This window comes from Ambystoma mexicanum, chromosome 6q (assembly GCF_040938575.1).
Source record: "Ambystoma mexicanum isolate Mex_15411 chromosome 6q, UKY_AmexF1_1, whole genome shotgun sequence".
Classification (NCBI taxonomy): Eukaryota; Metazoa; Chordata; class Amphibia; order Caudata; family Ambystomatidae; genus Ambystoma; species Ambystoma mexicanum.
The window spans coordinates 613,352,187-613,367,963 of record NC_090937.1 but is presented as its reverse complement, the minus strand read 5'-3'; the positions used below and the strand labels follow the sequence as shown (position 1 = coordinate 613,367,963).

General features: G+C 42.8%; 1 protein-coding gene and 1 long non-coding RNA gene across 4 annotated transcripts in view; one reads left to right on the top strand and one right to left on the bottom strand.

Annotated features, from left to right (window-relative positions):
- The window catches only part of LOC138516176 (uncharacterized), a 95,512-nt gene extending 82,350 nt beyond the window's left edge, over positions 1–13,162 (bottom strand). For both annotated transcript variants that reach the window (XR_011282244.1, XR_011282245.1), the window contains exon 1: positions 12,875–13,162. This is a non-coding gene — a long non-coding RNA (uncharacterized lncRNA). The remainder of the gene's footprint in view (positions 1–12,874) is intronic.
- Positions 13,163–13,601: 439 nt separating this feature from the next.
- The window catches only part of PLK4 (polo like kinase 4), a 253,654-nt gene continuing 251,478 nt past the window's right edge, over positions 13,602–15,777 (top strand). The window contains exons 1-2 of one of the 2 annotated variants that reach the window (XM_069631104.1): positions 13,602–13,864; positions 15,151–15,246. In XM_069631104.1, the coding sequence (XP_069487205.1) occupies positions 13,835–13,864; positions 15,151–15,246 (126 nt within the window). In that variant the 5' untranslated portion in view covers positions 13,602–13,834. Of the gene's footprint in view, positions 13,865–14,543; positions 14,868–15,150; positions 15,247–15,777 lie in introns of those variants that run through there. The other variant, XM_069631103.1, reaches the window with a different exon arrangement.

Genomic DNA, 15,777 nt, shown 5'->3' with positions numbered 1-15,777 from the left:
GTTAACATACCGCTGTGGCCGGGTGCACAGTTTTGCGCAGCCCTCCAATCTTCAGCGGTAAAGTTTGTGTGGGGCGGGGGAGCGGCCAGAATGAAGTGGGAAAAAATGGTGGAGCCATACATGAAAGGGGGCCTAGCAGCCCCAGACTTTGAGCTATATTACCTGGTGGCGCAGGCCCAGTTTGTTAGATACTGGTAGGATGAACTGAAGACTTCACCTCACGTTGGTAATGAAAAACACGCAGCACGCTCAATGGACCTACGCTCCATAACTTTTAAAGTTAAGCATAAGGATGATTGCCCATTCGACTCAGTCAGCACAACAGTACATGCATGGTCTAGACTCTTTCATAGGCTTCAATTAGAGACTCCTTATTACTCGGAAGCACCCTTCTGGAACTTCCCCGGCATAGCACCATCTTATGACCCTGATCTCCGGACAACCTGGGACCCAGAGGGGGGAATTCAAAATTAAAGATAGCTACCCTAATGGCAAATTCATAACATTAGAGGAATTTAAGGTTGGGATGGGGAGGGATCAGCTGAAAATACTACAATATCATAGGATGCGAATGGCCTTTAAAGCCAGATGGCCTCTATTCCCCGACAAGCCCCCCCTCCACACCCATGCCTCGCAGCTTTGTCCACCCAGGAGGGAGTTAGTGTGTCTGGGCTCTACGCAGTCGTGCATGCAAACATACCAACGACAAACAAGATTAAAGTCTCTTGGGAAGCTGATCTGGAAACCACCATATCGGACAAGGCGTGGGAAAGATATTGTGATCCAACCAAAAGGGTGTCCATTAATGCAGGCCTCCGCCTGACCCAATTTGAGGTATTAAATAAGTTACACTACACACCCGAGAAGATAGCTAAATTTACACGAGATGGACCTGACAGCTGCCAGAAATGCGGGAGCGAACATGCCGACTCATTACATATGTACTGGAGCTGCCCACCCATACACAGGTTCTGGGGAGAAGTAGCATCCATCCTAGTAGAAATTACACAAGTCCCAGCAGACCTAACGTCCCAAAAATACCTATTTGGGGACATTGGGAAGATTTCAGAAGTGACCACACGACTATTTAATGTTGTGTGCATAGTGGCTAAAAAAATGTGTATTACAGCAATGGAAGAGTACACACGCACCACACATCAATCATTTTCTCAAAGAACTGTCATATGTCAATGAATGTGAGGAACAGTATGTAATATCACTCCCGAGGTCATGCAAGCCGAAAGACATCTGGGCTCCGTTCAGAGTATACTTGTGCGAATTGGGGTCCGCTGGTAGCAGCCCGGCTGAACCTTGAAATGAACTGGCTGTGTAGACTGTGTTTTACTGTGTTTTCGATACTTGATAACCAAAATATGGAACTGTAAGGAATGTTATGTTGATGAATCGACGTGTAAAACCATCAAAGTTTTTTTTTAAAAAGAAACAAGAAAAAAAAAAAAACAGACTATGGTTATTATGACTACACACAATATTCTCCAGATTAGACACAAGCACAGCAGGTGCATCAACCACAAGGGCCACAGATGGCACCACAACAACCACAGCAGACGTTGACACAACAACCACAGAATGCAGGGCAATCGCAAAAATCAGTGACACAGTAGGATACAAACATTTTGTCACAGACACTGCAGATAGGAGGAGTGACAGCAGTAGGGGGAACTCTTACAGGGACAGGACTGATTTATCCCCAACAGGACAACACACAGAATGGCTTGATGCCCCCTATCCTCTCAGTAACCACAGACCCTGAACAGGAATAGAGGGTGGAGGCATCTATAGATGACCGGACTCTTTCCTTCTTAAAAGACACTGGGGCAACATAAGCCCGTGTCAGAGAGGGCAGCTTTCCGGGGTCAGGAATATTCATGGATATTTGAGGATTTTCTGGGGCTACAAACGTGGTTCCTTTCACTGACAGTTTGCCTACGACAGTAGGAGAGCAGACGGTAGCTACCCCATTCCTGTGTTGCAGGGAGATAGTTAACATATTGGGTAGAGATTTTATGGCCAAACTCAATATCATTCATAGAGGAGGGCATAATATTCTCATATATTTCCAGACAGCAAAGGAATACAACCAAGCCGTTCATGGGCAGAAAATACAGAGGGGAATACCAGTAGCTCCTGAAGTATTTTTCTATGGATAACAAGTGATGTTAGCATGGCTTCCCCGCATTGAGGGAAAGCTACTGAGACTACCCACAGACATTTTATTCAGAACACAGATCCCTACAGATGAAATTGAAGGGGAACTGGTTACAATTGAGCTAAAGATGGCTGTAATGAGGGAGGATAGAGTAATTTTACATGGCACTGATGAGGAAGGGGCGAGTTGGCACACAGTAATCGCACTCGACACATCACACAGACTGGCCCAGCTGACAGATGAGTTGTTTGACTACAGTGACTTGAATGATGAGGTATTATTTGAGAAAAGAATACCATGTCAATTAGGAATAAAGTATACAGAGGTTCCACAACAAATAATGCTAGCTATAAAAGTACCATAATTTATGGAAGGAGATTTGGCAAGGGTACCCGGCTTACTACGGACAACCAGTCCATATGATGTGGGCTTTCTAAATGGGATCGGAGCAGTACAAATATAATTATAGAAAGTGGTAATTTTACCTTCAGTAAAACAGTATCCAATGTCCAAAGAAGCAGATGAGGGTATTTAGCAAACAATGAATGCACTCATGAAACAGGGAGTGATAGTGCCCATCAGAGTCTCCTTGTAACACTGCTGTATACCCAGTGAATAAATCTCAGGGATGGTCCTGGAGATTCATACAAGATTTACACCCCTTGAATAACATTGTTCAGCCTGAATTTCCAGTGGTACCCAATCCTGCCACAGTATTTTTTGTAATATACCTCCCACAACCACACATTTCACAGTGATTGATCTAAAAAATGCAGCACATTTGATAAACTAAAAAAGGCCATAAGTACAGCACCTGTGTTAGGAATCTCTGATTACAAAGCAGAATTCTTGATTTTCTTCCATTTCAATGGAGTAGTGATGACGGCTGTCCTCACACAAATGACTTCAATGGGACATAAACCGCTGCATATTACAGCAGGTTGTTAAAGCCAGTAATGAAAGGGCATGACCACCCATGTGAACAAGCTTTGACTGCAGAAGCATTCGCAGTTGAGAAATCGTCCACTGTGACGATGGGCTGCTCAGTGACATTATACATGGAACATGTACTTTTACAATACTTGAGAAGCCTAAAAGCACATGGACTAAACAGATGGCCTCAGGATATGAGGTAATTCTAACAAATCCATCTATTAAGATTGCTAGATGCCATGTGGTAAATCCATAAAAATACATAGCAGATCCAGTGCAGGAAGAGGATTATGCCGATGACAGCACAACACACACAGATTATTATGAGATACCTCGCGCCAAGGATGTGTCCTTAGAAACAGGAGTAAAAGTGTTTGTTGATGAAGTTCAACAATAGACACGAATTCAGGAACAACAATGACGGGAGTTGCAGAAGTAAGGGCAAAAGAAAAGGAGTTTTGAAAGCATAAGACTACCTGCACATTTTTTCTGCACAAGCAGCAGAATTAGTGGCAATGATTTTGGCAATAGTGACACATGAAGATGAAGTTACGGTGTACTCTGATTCCGCCTAGGTGACGTCCACAGGGCATTCTGGACATAAAGTGAACAGGGAGGGGTTTCCTGTGTGGTGACAATACATCCGTGCAGCATGCCGCACTGTTAGAAAAACAGATTTAGAAATTGGGTTGTCGGTGCACACTAGTTGTTCAAGATAGAATTATCTTCATTTACTTTTCAGTTTTCTGGAATTTTAAGGTGCGGAGGAGAAAAGATGGTCTTGGCAAAAGACCAATATTGCACACAGTATCGAAAGTAAGAGGATCCTGATTGGGAGCCCTCCCGTCCCCTGCACACTTTGGAATGTTGTCAAAAAGACATTCAATAGTTCATTATGAAACTTTACATATGAAAAATGTTCAATTAGAATCAATGATAGTCTCAGTTTTAGAAACAGAATCTGTATTTAATTGCGGAAAACAAATCAAACATGTTTGTTTACTACAATTGATTGTAAGTATATTGGCATAAAGTGCAAAAAAAGGGAAAAGAGTGGACAAGAATCCGTAAATTCCGGGTGCTTGGCTGACGCATTTCGAGGTCTTTTCCTCTTCTTCTTGCGCCCAAAAAAAGCACTAGGACACATTCAAGCAAGATGTAGAGAGATATCAAGTGGAGAGATAAAAAGTGGAGGGAAAAACAAGAGGGTAAATCCCATGAGTATGTTTTATCATAATTATTCCCAACAAACATTATAGGATACATAATGGGGGACATATAGTGGTGGTCTACCAAAAGTACAGAATACTTGGGTGATTGTTATATGACATACTATTAATTCTCTAGACAATCATCGCAATGTCTAATATCATACTGTTATTAAATATTTCAGTGTTTTACACATATGTCTCATTTAAAAGGCGGTTGAAGGGGACCCGGTGAGCACCAGTTTAGACATAGCATTAGTTTCCTAGGTTCCTGGATGATCATGATGCATTAAGCGTAATAATAAATGGTGAATAATAAAATGTAGTTCATTGAGTCTGACTGATAATCTAGTCATACATATTCTAGGTTGATGAAAGCTAATCAGGATGATAATAGCGGCATCAAAGCTAAATGTGAGTACACAGTTAGAAAAGGCTAGTCAAAAAGGTCTACCCTTTTGTGTGAGGTTGACGAATCCTAGAAATGTAGAAAATGCAAGGAAATTGCATTCAATTCGACACGATATGACTCACTCAGTCTGTTGGTTTAAAACAAGGGACAGGGTCAATGTCACCTGGTTTATTTTATAGAAAATCGTGAACATGTAATATATGTGGATTATGCCAATACTAAAACAGTAAAGTCAAACTGACTTGTGTGACTGAAAAGCGGGAATACGAGGCCGGATGATGTCATCAACCTTGTATCCGAGGACTTATATATTCTCATATGAGTGGCTTGAAGTAAGCGAACTCTAAAGAAAATAGGTAATTACATGGACCCTATTAAAATATATGTCAAACGTGAAGATTGTGAAAAAAAAATAGCGAAATCAGCATTTAATGTGAAGTACCTGTAAAAGACAGAGCTGCCCTCAGAAAGTGCAACAGCACCAAACATGTAGTGTGCTGCCGTGCTGTTAACTGGAGGCGTCATAGTATCAGGAGAAGTTTGCTGTTCGTGTAAGACACACGCTCTGATTCAGCGGGTTTTCGTTTCGTGTCTTGTCTAAGATGACACAAAAGGAAGAGTAAAATACTCTATAATCTGCGTGGAACGTGCCTCTGGAGAACTATATATTAATTAAAACATGTACCTGTAAGTAGGCAGTATGCGCCGTGTCTGGATAAACTGCACTCAGGAAAGCGTGGCAGTAGCCACGGTGATGCGAGTCAGTGAGTCTCGTGTATGTTAGCCGCCATGATGGATCGGTCAATTGAATGACTGGAAGCATCATGGAAACTAAAAATGGACTAGATGTTCAACGTGTCTAAAGTGGGTTCCATATTGGACTGGATACTCGGAGACTGAAATCAACTTGAGGTCTACTTAATACAAGCTAATGCTCTCAAGAATGGTGTGAAGCGGGTGCCCTTTTTACATTGAATGATGATGTTGTGACTTATAATATTTTTTTTTATATAGTGTTACGTAAAAATCACCAGTGGGAATGCTAGCTGGTATCATAGCAAAACAATATCAATGCAATACAATTTCACATCCTTATAGTAGTGATCTGCTAATAGATTCTAAATACTCCTCTGCAGATATATCAACAAGCATTGTTATCCCTCTTTACTGATCATTTAACGAAAAAAAACTTCAAGTGTGTCAAGTACCTCATGTATCTGACACGCTAGGATATGCCCCAACAACCCTGGCAGTGTTCTAGTGGTCAAGAAAGAAATACAGATCCTGAAAGAAAAAAAAGAAAAAAAAAAATAGTATATGAATACTAGGGTGTTTGTGAGAAGGAAATATGTTCATAAGTATTGCAAAGTCTCTCAGATCTGTATGCGTCATCCGTGGAGAAATAATTATGGAGACCATATATCTTCAGATGAAACATCTTAAAGAGAATTCTTCATTCAGACCCCTTGGGTCTAGGGTGTCCAAGCAATGGATCCAGTATTTCTCACGTCTTGAGAGGGTTGACTGGTAATCCCCTCCTCTGTGGGGGCGCTTCACAACTTCCAAGATTTGAAAATTTTAATTGGGCTATGGAATGATGATTTTCCAGAAAGTGTCTCGATAGTGGCGATTTAGTGTTCTTACATCGGATGGTTGATTTATGTTCTGTGCATCTCTCCTTGGCAGGTCTGGTTGTTTGACCTACATACAGAAGTCCACAAGGACATTTAATAGAGTAGATTACTCCCGGTGTAAGGCATGTCGCATAATCCTTTAGTTTAATTCTTTTTCCGGATTGGGGATGATTAATGAAGTCACCTTTCACCACGTTGTTACAGTGAGAACAAGTCAGACACGAAAATGTGCCTTTTTTCTTTGTTGATAAGTATAATTGTTTATCCTTTGGTGGTCTTTCTGCCTTCACCAATTTGTCCCGCAAGTTGCGGCCTCTATTGAATGCCATCATTGGCGCTTTCGGGAATAGCTTGTGGAGTGTTGGATCATTTTGGAGAATTCCCCAATGTTTTCTAATTGTCTTACTAATTTGAAAGCTCTGTCGAGAAAAAATGGATATATACATCAGTGGTGGTTCCTTCTCTTTATTTTTCACAGTCATTAGTTGTTCCTTAGTTCTTTGATCAGCCCTTTCCTTGGCCTGACTCAAAACTGATGATGGGTAGCCCCTCGACTCAAATTTATCAACGAGTTTAGAACACTCTGTGTCTAGTCCCAGTATATATCCAAATTTTCTCAACAGAGCTTTTAAGTACCTATTCTGTTTCTAAAACTGAGACTATCATTGATTCTAATTGAACATTTTTCATATGTAAAGTTTCATAATGAACTATTGAATGTCTTTTTGACAACATTCCAAAGTGTGCAGGGGACGGGAGGGCTCCCAATCAGGATCCTTTTACTTTCCCTACTGTGAGAAAAACAGATTTTGCCATTTCTTTTATAGTGAAATTAGTCATATACACAAAATAGAAAAAACAGATAAAACAATATATGGCTTTTAACACCATTTACACAAAACAAGGAGAAATTCATAAAAGACAATTTCAGGAAGGGAAAATTAATAAAAACAAATGCAGAAAGAAAAAAAAGGAGGGGCCTCAAAGCATTTACACACTGAATAAAAACAAACAATGCAGCTAAAGTACAGATTGGTCTAACGAAAGTAACATGACATCAAACCACAAATTAGACCGAGAGTACTGGGGCATTATTAGCTTCGAGGACTCACCCTCCTAAAAGAATTACATTTAAGACTGCAACAATTTCAAATGTCAAAAAATCTTCCTCCCCGATGATAATGGATGCCAAAAAATATCAGAATTTAACCACCGCTCACTGTGAACCAATCTACGAAACTTATATTCAAACCATCAGAGGTCGCTGTGGTAAAATGCTTAGCACACACCAGAGGATCAAATTCAATTTCCTACGGAAACACAGCAGCAGGTACCAAGGCCAAACGAGCAGCATATTTGCCAGACATAGTGGAGGTACCAAAGTCTATGCAATTGCATGCAAAAATGATGGCAGTGACTGAAAGTTCCAATGTACTGCAAATAGCACAGTTAATAGAGATACAAGGGTGAGCATTACCAGAAGAGCACAAATTGTGAGGGGGAAAGCCTGTTCATTGTGCCCCATGGATCTACTGTGGAGACAGGGCAACACAGGAAAGCCTGTAATGCCACTAGAATTACTCACAGTAGCATTAGAACAGTTACACTACACAGCACATATTTCCAAGGAGTGCATTGCAGTGCAGATTTCCAGTGAGCGGTTCGTGCCCAACCTGCACAAACACGTGACAAACTTCATGAATTGTGCAACTTGTCAGAAATATACAGCAGGCCATACACAAGGACCCCGAGAGGAATACGCCGCCTAACTGGCCCATTCAGCCACCTGCATGTGGATTACATTGATATGGCTGAAACGTGCATGGGATACAAATATGTAATTGTGGTGGTGTGTCCCTTCTCCGGGTGGATGAAGTAGGTGCACCCACTCAGATGCCATGTCCCCAGCGAAACTCATTGCACGCGAAGTGTTCTCCCAATGGGCAGTGTGCGAGGTGCCGAGATTCGATAATGGACATAATTTTGCAAATGAGCTCTCTGCAAAAATAACATCCCCATTAGGCATAAACTCTTTTCGGGCTACCGCCCACAAGCAAATGGTGTTGTGGGGCACCTCAATGGCCTCCTGAAAGACTGCATAGCACGATTGCGTGACACACTGCATAAGGACTGGATGTATTGCCCTCTGCTTGCTCTTGCGCGCAGACAGAGTACTATTTGATGCCCATGACTAAATCTCTCTCTCATTTCTCAACAGGTAAAGGAAAGGCAGGGAGGTATATTTTGTTGTTTTTATTTCTTATTTTATCTCACACTGCATTTGACTGATTATAATCAGATAAATGTGTCCGTATGGCATAATATTAGCGAAAAAATTACACCAACAGATTTCCAAAGCAGGAAATGGTATTCCGCCCAGTTGTGGAGACATTAAGGGCTAGGAGAAGTATTGCAGAGGATGAATATCACATGAAAAGGAATTTTCACAATTCCAAAAATATTGAACGAAACTCATAGTATGGGTCAATGGAGAAGCTGGAGAGAGATCAAGGGAAAGCTGCTTTGTTTGCTCACTTATCCCCTATGCCATGACAGCCTCTCGATTATTTATACCTCAAAAAGTACATGAGTCCAGGGCAACTGCTTGGTACATCTCACAGTATGCCAGACCAGAGGCCAGTTTCAGGGACAATCGGCCATGATATAGTATCTCACAAGACAGAATTCCCATACGTAGACAGCTACGTAAAAGAGGCACACATGATGGAGAATACAAGAATGAAAGGTGCTCATGTACGTATTATCAGGTCCAAATAGAGGAGATGCTGAAGTAGTGGATCACCAAATATTAAAGGTGTACAGATGCCCAGTTTAATTTGATACCTTACTGTGCCGAAAGACCATAATTGCAAACAAACGGGAAAGCATATTCCTCTGGCGGGTGGGCTGATGGAATAATGGGGTGCAAAGCAGAGCAGTGTGGACTGCGCTAATAGAAGTGATAATAAACACAGACGGAGTGTGCCGTGAGGAATGGAAACAAACTGCCAAATGTTTAACACGGGTGGAAGATGAAGCAGGACCACTACCCATAATCAAACTACAAGCACCGACATTATGCTTTAGAAATAATGGTTCAGCAAAGCTTGGTAACAATGAAGGGAATAAACGCATTATGGATTTACTAAGTATGAAAGTTGGCACAGTACTAATGGACCATTACTGGGCCTGCGGTACAAGAGGTTATATGCAGCTTCAATCTAACTGGGGTGGCTTATGTACAATAGTGCTACTAAATGCACCAGCATTGGTAATACCACAAAGCGAGGCCGACATTAGGACTTTTCCTTCAATGGCACACAACAGAAGAAAGGAACCCTAGACCTAAAACACATGAAAATAACTAACAAATTTTCCAAGGAGGCCAATGCTGCATTCGATGAAATACCAGAGAAGCACACATTATTTGGTAAAACAACAATGTTCTCCACATCCTTCCTAACACCTGGCCTGCAAGCAGCAGAAAATGCACACTGGGTCCAGATAACTAGGCGAGAACTGTTACAAACTAGTAATGCCACAGTAAAAAGCATTAATAACATTAAGGAGGAGTTAAGAGCAGTCAGACTGATGACCCTACAGAACAGATATTTTCTGGACTTCCTCACAGGTGTGCTGTTTTCAGGGTCCCCTGTGTTTCACAGGGATTATGTGATGGAATAAGGACATCTTGTCTCTCAAGATAAGGAGGCATATGGAGTCTTGCAGGGCAGCTCTGGCCATACTCTCGCGAGACTTCAGACAGCAGGGGGGGGGGGGGGTGGCTTGGGGAAGAGAGGTGAGCAATTGAATGTGTGTCGCTCCCCTTGCTCACAAAGGGACGGCACTAGGATTTGTGGGGCCAAGTACGGCACATTAAGTGCAGGCCCCTTAATTTGCATGAAATGACATCACAGGATAAAATATGTAGGCAGCAAAGAAAAAATGTATTTATGTGTGTATCTCACCTATTGTCAAGTAATAATGTAAATGGTGCTCCTAGTAACTTCTATTAATTTTCCCCAGTTGGGGATCACGGAATTGGTGGGTGAATGCCTACCTGGGTTGCCCACATTGCCAACAGCGTGTCATCGTGAAGGGTTGGGAGGGGGACAGGCCTGCGCTGTTGGAGCCGATGATAACCCAAACATGTGCTGGGGCAAGTTGGAGTGCTGTCACAGTCTATATTCCAGTGAAGCTTCAATGTTACAAGCAGTTACCTCTTCTTCCCATCTGACACCACACACTTACAGACTGCTGTGAGAATGAGCTGCCTCCTTGCTCCTCCTACCCTTCCAATCAATCCAACATGCAAGTACTAACCCCACATAACGATTTCAATTGCTTAAAAATTTGAATGCAGGGGCTAACAATAAGAAACATTAAAAAAAAAAAAAAAAAAAAAAAAAAAAAAATGTAAAAAAATAAAAAATAAAAATAAAATCACAAATGAACAGGGTCACGGATACCATAACACACTCCTGTAATGGATTAGCAAGTATGTATAATAGTCTTTGCTTGTGTGATAATTTTCGGCCGAAACACACTTGTGTGGACTATTTGACTTTATGTATCAGTGTTCAAACCCACACACTGTGTTATTATTGTGCATTCTAGCGCTGTGTACTGTTCTATATATTATGTTTAATCTTCTGTTCCCTCTATGATGTCAGGGTATGTACTGTTTGAATGACTATCCAAGGTATTCTCTTTGGGTGAACAATATCTGTACCATTCGTGGATTGTTGTCTGTATAAATTGAGCTTTCCTGTGACTTCCTTTTTTTGAAAATATTTATCACACTGATGTAAATTAAAATTATCACACAAGCAATGACTATTATAAAATTGAGCTTTCCTGTGACTTCCTTTTTTTGAAAATATTTATCACACTGTGATGTAAATTGATGTAAATTAAAATTATCACACAAGCAATGACTATTATAAATACTTGATAATCCATTACACGAGTGTGTGTTACGGGTTCTGTGATCCTGTTCACTTGAGTTTTTTTAATATTGACCTTCCTCAGTAGAACAGGGTCGTTTATATTGTACTATGTTGTAGACATGCTGTGTTCTTAAGGCATTCTGTGCTTTTGGGAGTCAGCACTCCGATTTTAAAAATGCAGAAACGAGCATGTGCTGTAGGAGGGCACATATTTTAGGCATCTAACTGGTGCTTTGCATGTGCTTTCAAAATAAAAATACCCCTTTGCACTTCTTAACACGTTAAGAACGAGTTGTCCGAAACAATGGTCTCTTAAATAGGCCATCAACTGCTTTAAATGCTCTGCTTTAAGAAAATAAATGTTCTGCTTTAAGAAAAAAAAGTGACCAGCAGTGCTTACAAGACCAGAAGAACCTATTGGACCGCTGGGAGGGGGGTATTTGTCTCTTCAGAGTCGCAGCAGAAGGTTGAAATGAGACACATTACCACACAAGACAAATCGAAAGGGAGCTCAGCCTTGGAGGTAGAACAGCCGTATTTGAAAAATATATTGCATAACGCTGGCAAGCTGCCGAAGCATGGGCTGCACGTGTGCTCAGAGTGTACTGCAGCAAGTTTAGCTACTCTTAACACATGGCCCACGCTGCAGCTTGCAAAAAGAGACAGTCAACAGCACACTCTGCACAGGGTCCCATCAGCGTGGGGTCAAGTGCAGCCGTACATGCTGCATATGCCTGGTGCCAGCCCTGTGCTAAAGATTAACTTGCACTTATTGATATTTTATTTCTATTGCACTCATACACAAATGTTTCAGAGCGCGACAAGGCAAGGGAGGGGAGGGGAGGGGACCAGGGAGAACAAAACAGCGACCTTACTAGGCCTAGTGACATTGAGAACGTGGAAGTGCATGGGAGGGGGGGGGGGAAGTGCATGGAAGGGGGAGAAGGGGAAAGTGCGAAGCAGAGGAGAAACAGATAATCATAAATAAATAATAAAGGCAACAAACAGTGGTAGTGCAGCCAGCAATTTGCAAGTGCTAGGTTTAAGGCAGCAGACAGGGTAGGTCTGATAAGTGCTGGAAGAAAAAGGGGACGGGGGTACAGATACAGACCCCAGTGCAAGGGGTGGCCCGGAGGCAGTGCGGGAGGGTGGCAGGGTGAGCAGGTACAAACTGGCCGAGTCCAAAGCTGCCTTTGCCTTTAGAGACTTTACCTTACAAGGCTGTGAAGACCACTGCCTTCACTTGTATGTAAGTTATTAGGTAGTAAAAGCTTCATACTAGATACTCCGTGCAGTCTCTCACCGCCAGACCACAACAAAAAGGCTTTCCTGACTTCTGTGGCCATTTCAGCCATTCACCTACCTGAGGGCAACATCCAGACACCACCTTCTAGCTCAGCAAGGGACACAAGAAGTTTCCCCCATCTGCCCCATGCACTAGGCATGAAAAGGATCTTGTAGCAGCAGCTTACCAACCCTCCAAGTTCCTATCAGGATGGCAGGAAAAATAAAACGAATATATGATGGCGACTTTGAGAGTTACACTTGCAGTAGAAAGGGCGAGATACCTGGGGGTTTGAGATGGAATAGGTTCGGTTCCTAGTATGTAGGTTGGGACCTCGTTTTGCTGAGACGAGGAAATGGGCGTGGAAGTAATGCCAGCTGGTTTTTAAACAAATACAAAACCAACCCCAGCGAACTCTGCTTACTAGCCACATGCTCGCGACTCTTAAGATCCCCATCCATAAAACGCGCCCTGTCCTTCCTCGTTGTTTTGATTTGCTTTCTCCACACCTCAAAAACTCCGTCGAACACAACACGGTACCTTTCTCCAGCAGTGTATGTTAAGTGACTTTCTGCCGTACTAATCATCTGAAGGCCCTTGTTAATAAACATAAAAGAAGGGCAAGAAGGTCCAGAGATTCCGGGATTCGGCGTAAACACAAGTAAAAGAGTTTGCCATATTGGAATAAGTGCCAGGTTGCATAACATGCTTTAGAGTTCCATAAATTGTTGTTTTGCTTAGTAGTGTTAAAGGTAATTCAGGCGATGATTTAAACAATATCGTATGCGCCTAATTGAGGTTGCACTACAAAAAAATTAGAAATAAAGATATGTATTTGTTTAATCGGAGTTTATTGGCTATAGATTTTTCAATGTATGGTTTCTCAGTTCCTACGTCTAGAGAGCCAAAGTTATTGACGATACTTCTTTTACCTAGCCAATCCGTTCAGAGCGTGTTAGACGTCATCTCTGTCCGCGACAGTGATTTGCAATACGTCATTGTAATTGCGACGGATGTATTTCCATAACGGCGGAATTTTTCGAAATGGATCTGTGGCGGGTGTTGACCCGCGCCGGTGAGCTGAGTAGGAGGTGGCGGTCCCTAGCGGCTTGGAGCCGCGGGGTCCGCCCCTAAGGCGGGGGGCGATGTACCTTTGGGACTGGCAAGTTGGAGAGACCCCGAGGGAATTATGGAAGCCGCTCTGCAGTGACCCATTGGGGGGACACGGCCCCCGGTGGAGAGAATGGCTAGATCCATTGGCGAAAAGCGAGAGGTACGATACAGCGATTTGAATTAGAAAGGTTCACTTTTCTAATAAACTGCACTCAACGACCCACTGCCCCCATTGTAAAGTTCCCCACAAGACAGACACTGTTCTCTAAATTTCCTCGGGCATTGCTGGGGACTCAGTCCCAAGTGAATCGGGCACATGCCCCGCCCACAGGAACACTTGCGGGTCAATTGGTGGGTGTAAGTATTTTTCAGTGAGCGATTATTTTTTTGTTGTTTTTTTGGGGCATAATATCCCGTTTTAAAGGAAACCACGATGGTTTAATATAAATCTTCCAGAAGTGTCAAGTTTACATGCTTTGCAAAGGGAGCATGTTCACTTGATCTGTGTTGTATATGGACAAGATGTGTGCGCACCCGTCATCATGATTAGCTAAACCCACATACCTAGCAATCCGGATCATAACCGGGGCGTTGGAACTTAATTGAAGTTTATGCTCAGGCTTTCCCTAAACTTCTTTCCATGCCTGTTATTGTAAACTCCAGCCATGGTGCTATTCTTTGGTCCAAAATCGCCAGACTTTATTCTTCTGCAGTGTGGGATCTCGGGAGTCAAGGGGCATCATCGACAATCGGACCGTTGAGCAACAGTATCAATTATAAGCAATAGCGATGTAATGTCAGCTCGGTTACCTGGGATCTGTGACAGCAAGATCCTTTAACACCCGTGTGCTGTGCTGTACGAGGCGGCAGTATGCGCGGCATTGCTCGCCACTGGCTGTGATGGTGACAGCTGGACTGACCCCGCCCCCGAAGCAGCTGTTGTGTTGCTGGGAGACATGGACGCCGGTCGGTGCATCAGCGGGAATGCCGCCGGGAGCCGGGCCCACGCCCCCGCGGTGTCACCACTCACTGAGCCGCTGCCTCTGCAGATTCACTAAGGCATCATGCGGGAACGAGTGCTTGATTATCTGCTGCAGCGACTCAGCCTTCCCGGCGGCTGCGAGTGCGGAGGAGCCGGGGAGCCTTCTGAGAACAGCATCGAGGTGCGGTAGTCTTCTATTCTGCGCACAGCACACCCCGCCCCAACAAGGTCCTAGGTCCCCGTACATACTACTTGACAGCAAGAGATTCCTTCACAACCAAGGTCGCATACATAGCCTAACTATTTAAACGGAATACATATGTGCATCCTCCTGCATAGTGTTCACATAAACGGACTTGAACCCCTCCCCAGACAGACACACCACTATGTTTATAACTTTATACTAGTATTAGGACCAATGGCCTGCATATTACTTACTAACTCCTAATGTCTTTGTTTTTAAGGATTTCAATGTGTTGGATCTCCTCGGCAAAGGCTCATTTGCTTGCGTGTACAGAGCCAAGTCGATAAACACTGGTTTGGAAGTTGCAATCAAAATGGTAAGCATCGGATCTTCCGCTGTTATGGTGTGTGTTTGTTTGTGTGTGCTTTTCTAATATCCTACGGTGGCTGCTGTACAAACTGAGTGTTGGTACTCTGATGTGGTTAGTGATGGACTGCAGAAGTTACCCCGACTTGATCCTTTTAGTTAAAGATTTTCTTTCCGCTGTTGATGGATCCACGGGTCATTATGGTTCTATTGATTTGGATGCAAGCTTCAGCACCGAAATTGCGTATGATCATCAAAATGAGTAAAGTTTGACTTCAGTAGCAAAACCTACAGTTCAAGCACCTCTACCTCTGTTGGTATTTAAAGAATGTTACTGTTTTGTTGGCTGCGAAATGTTACCATTTGTTGCACTGAATCTGCTAATTGAGTTGTAAATATGGGGGAATTCGTTTTTTGCCAAGCTCATACAACTGGATACGTACTTTGAGTTTAGATGTGCAGATTCTCAGCTTGCTTGCCCTTTCATCTATTACAAAAAAAAAACCGTTGGGGATTTGATACAGATTTCCGATTCATATGT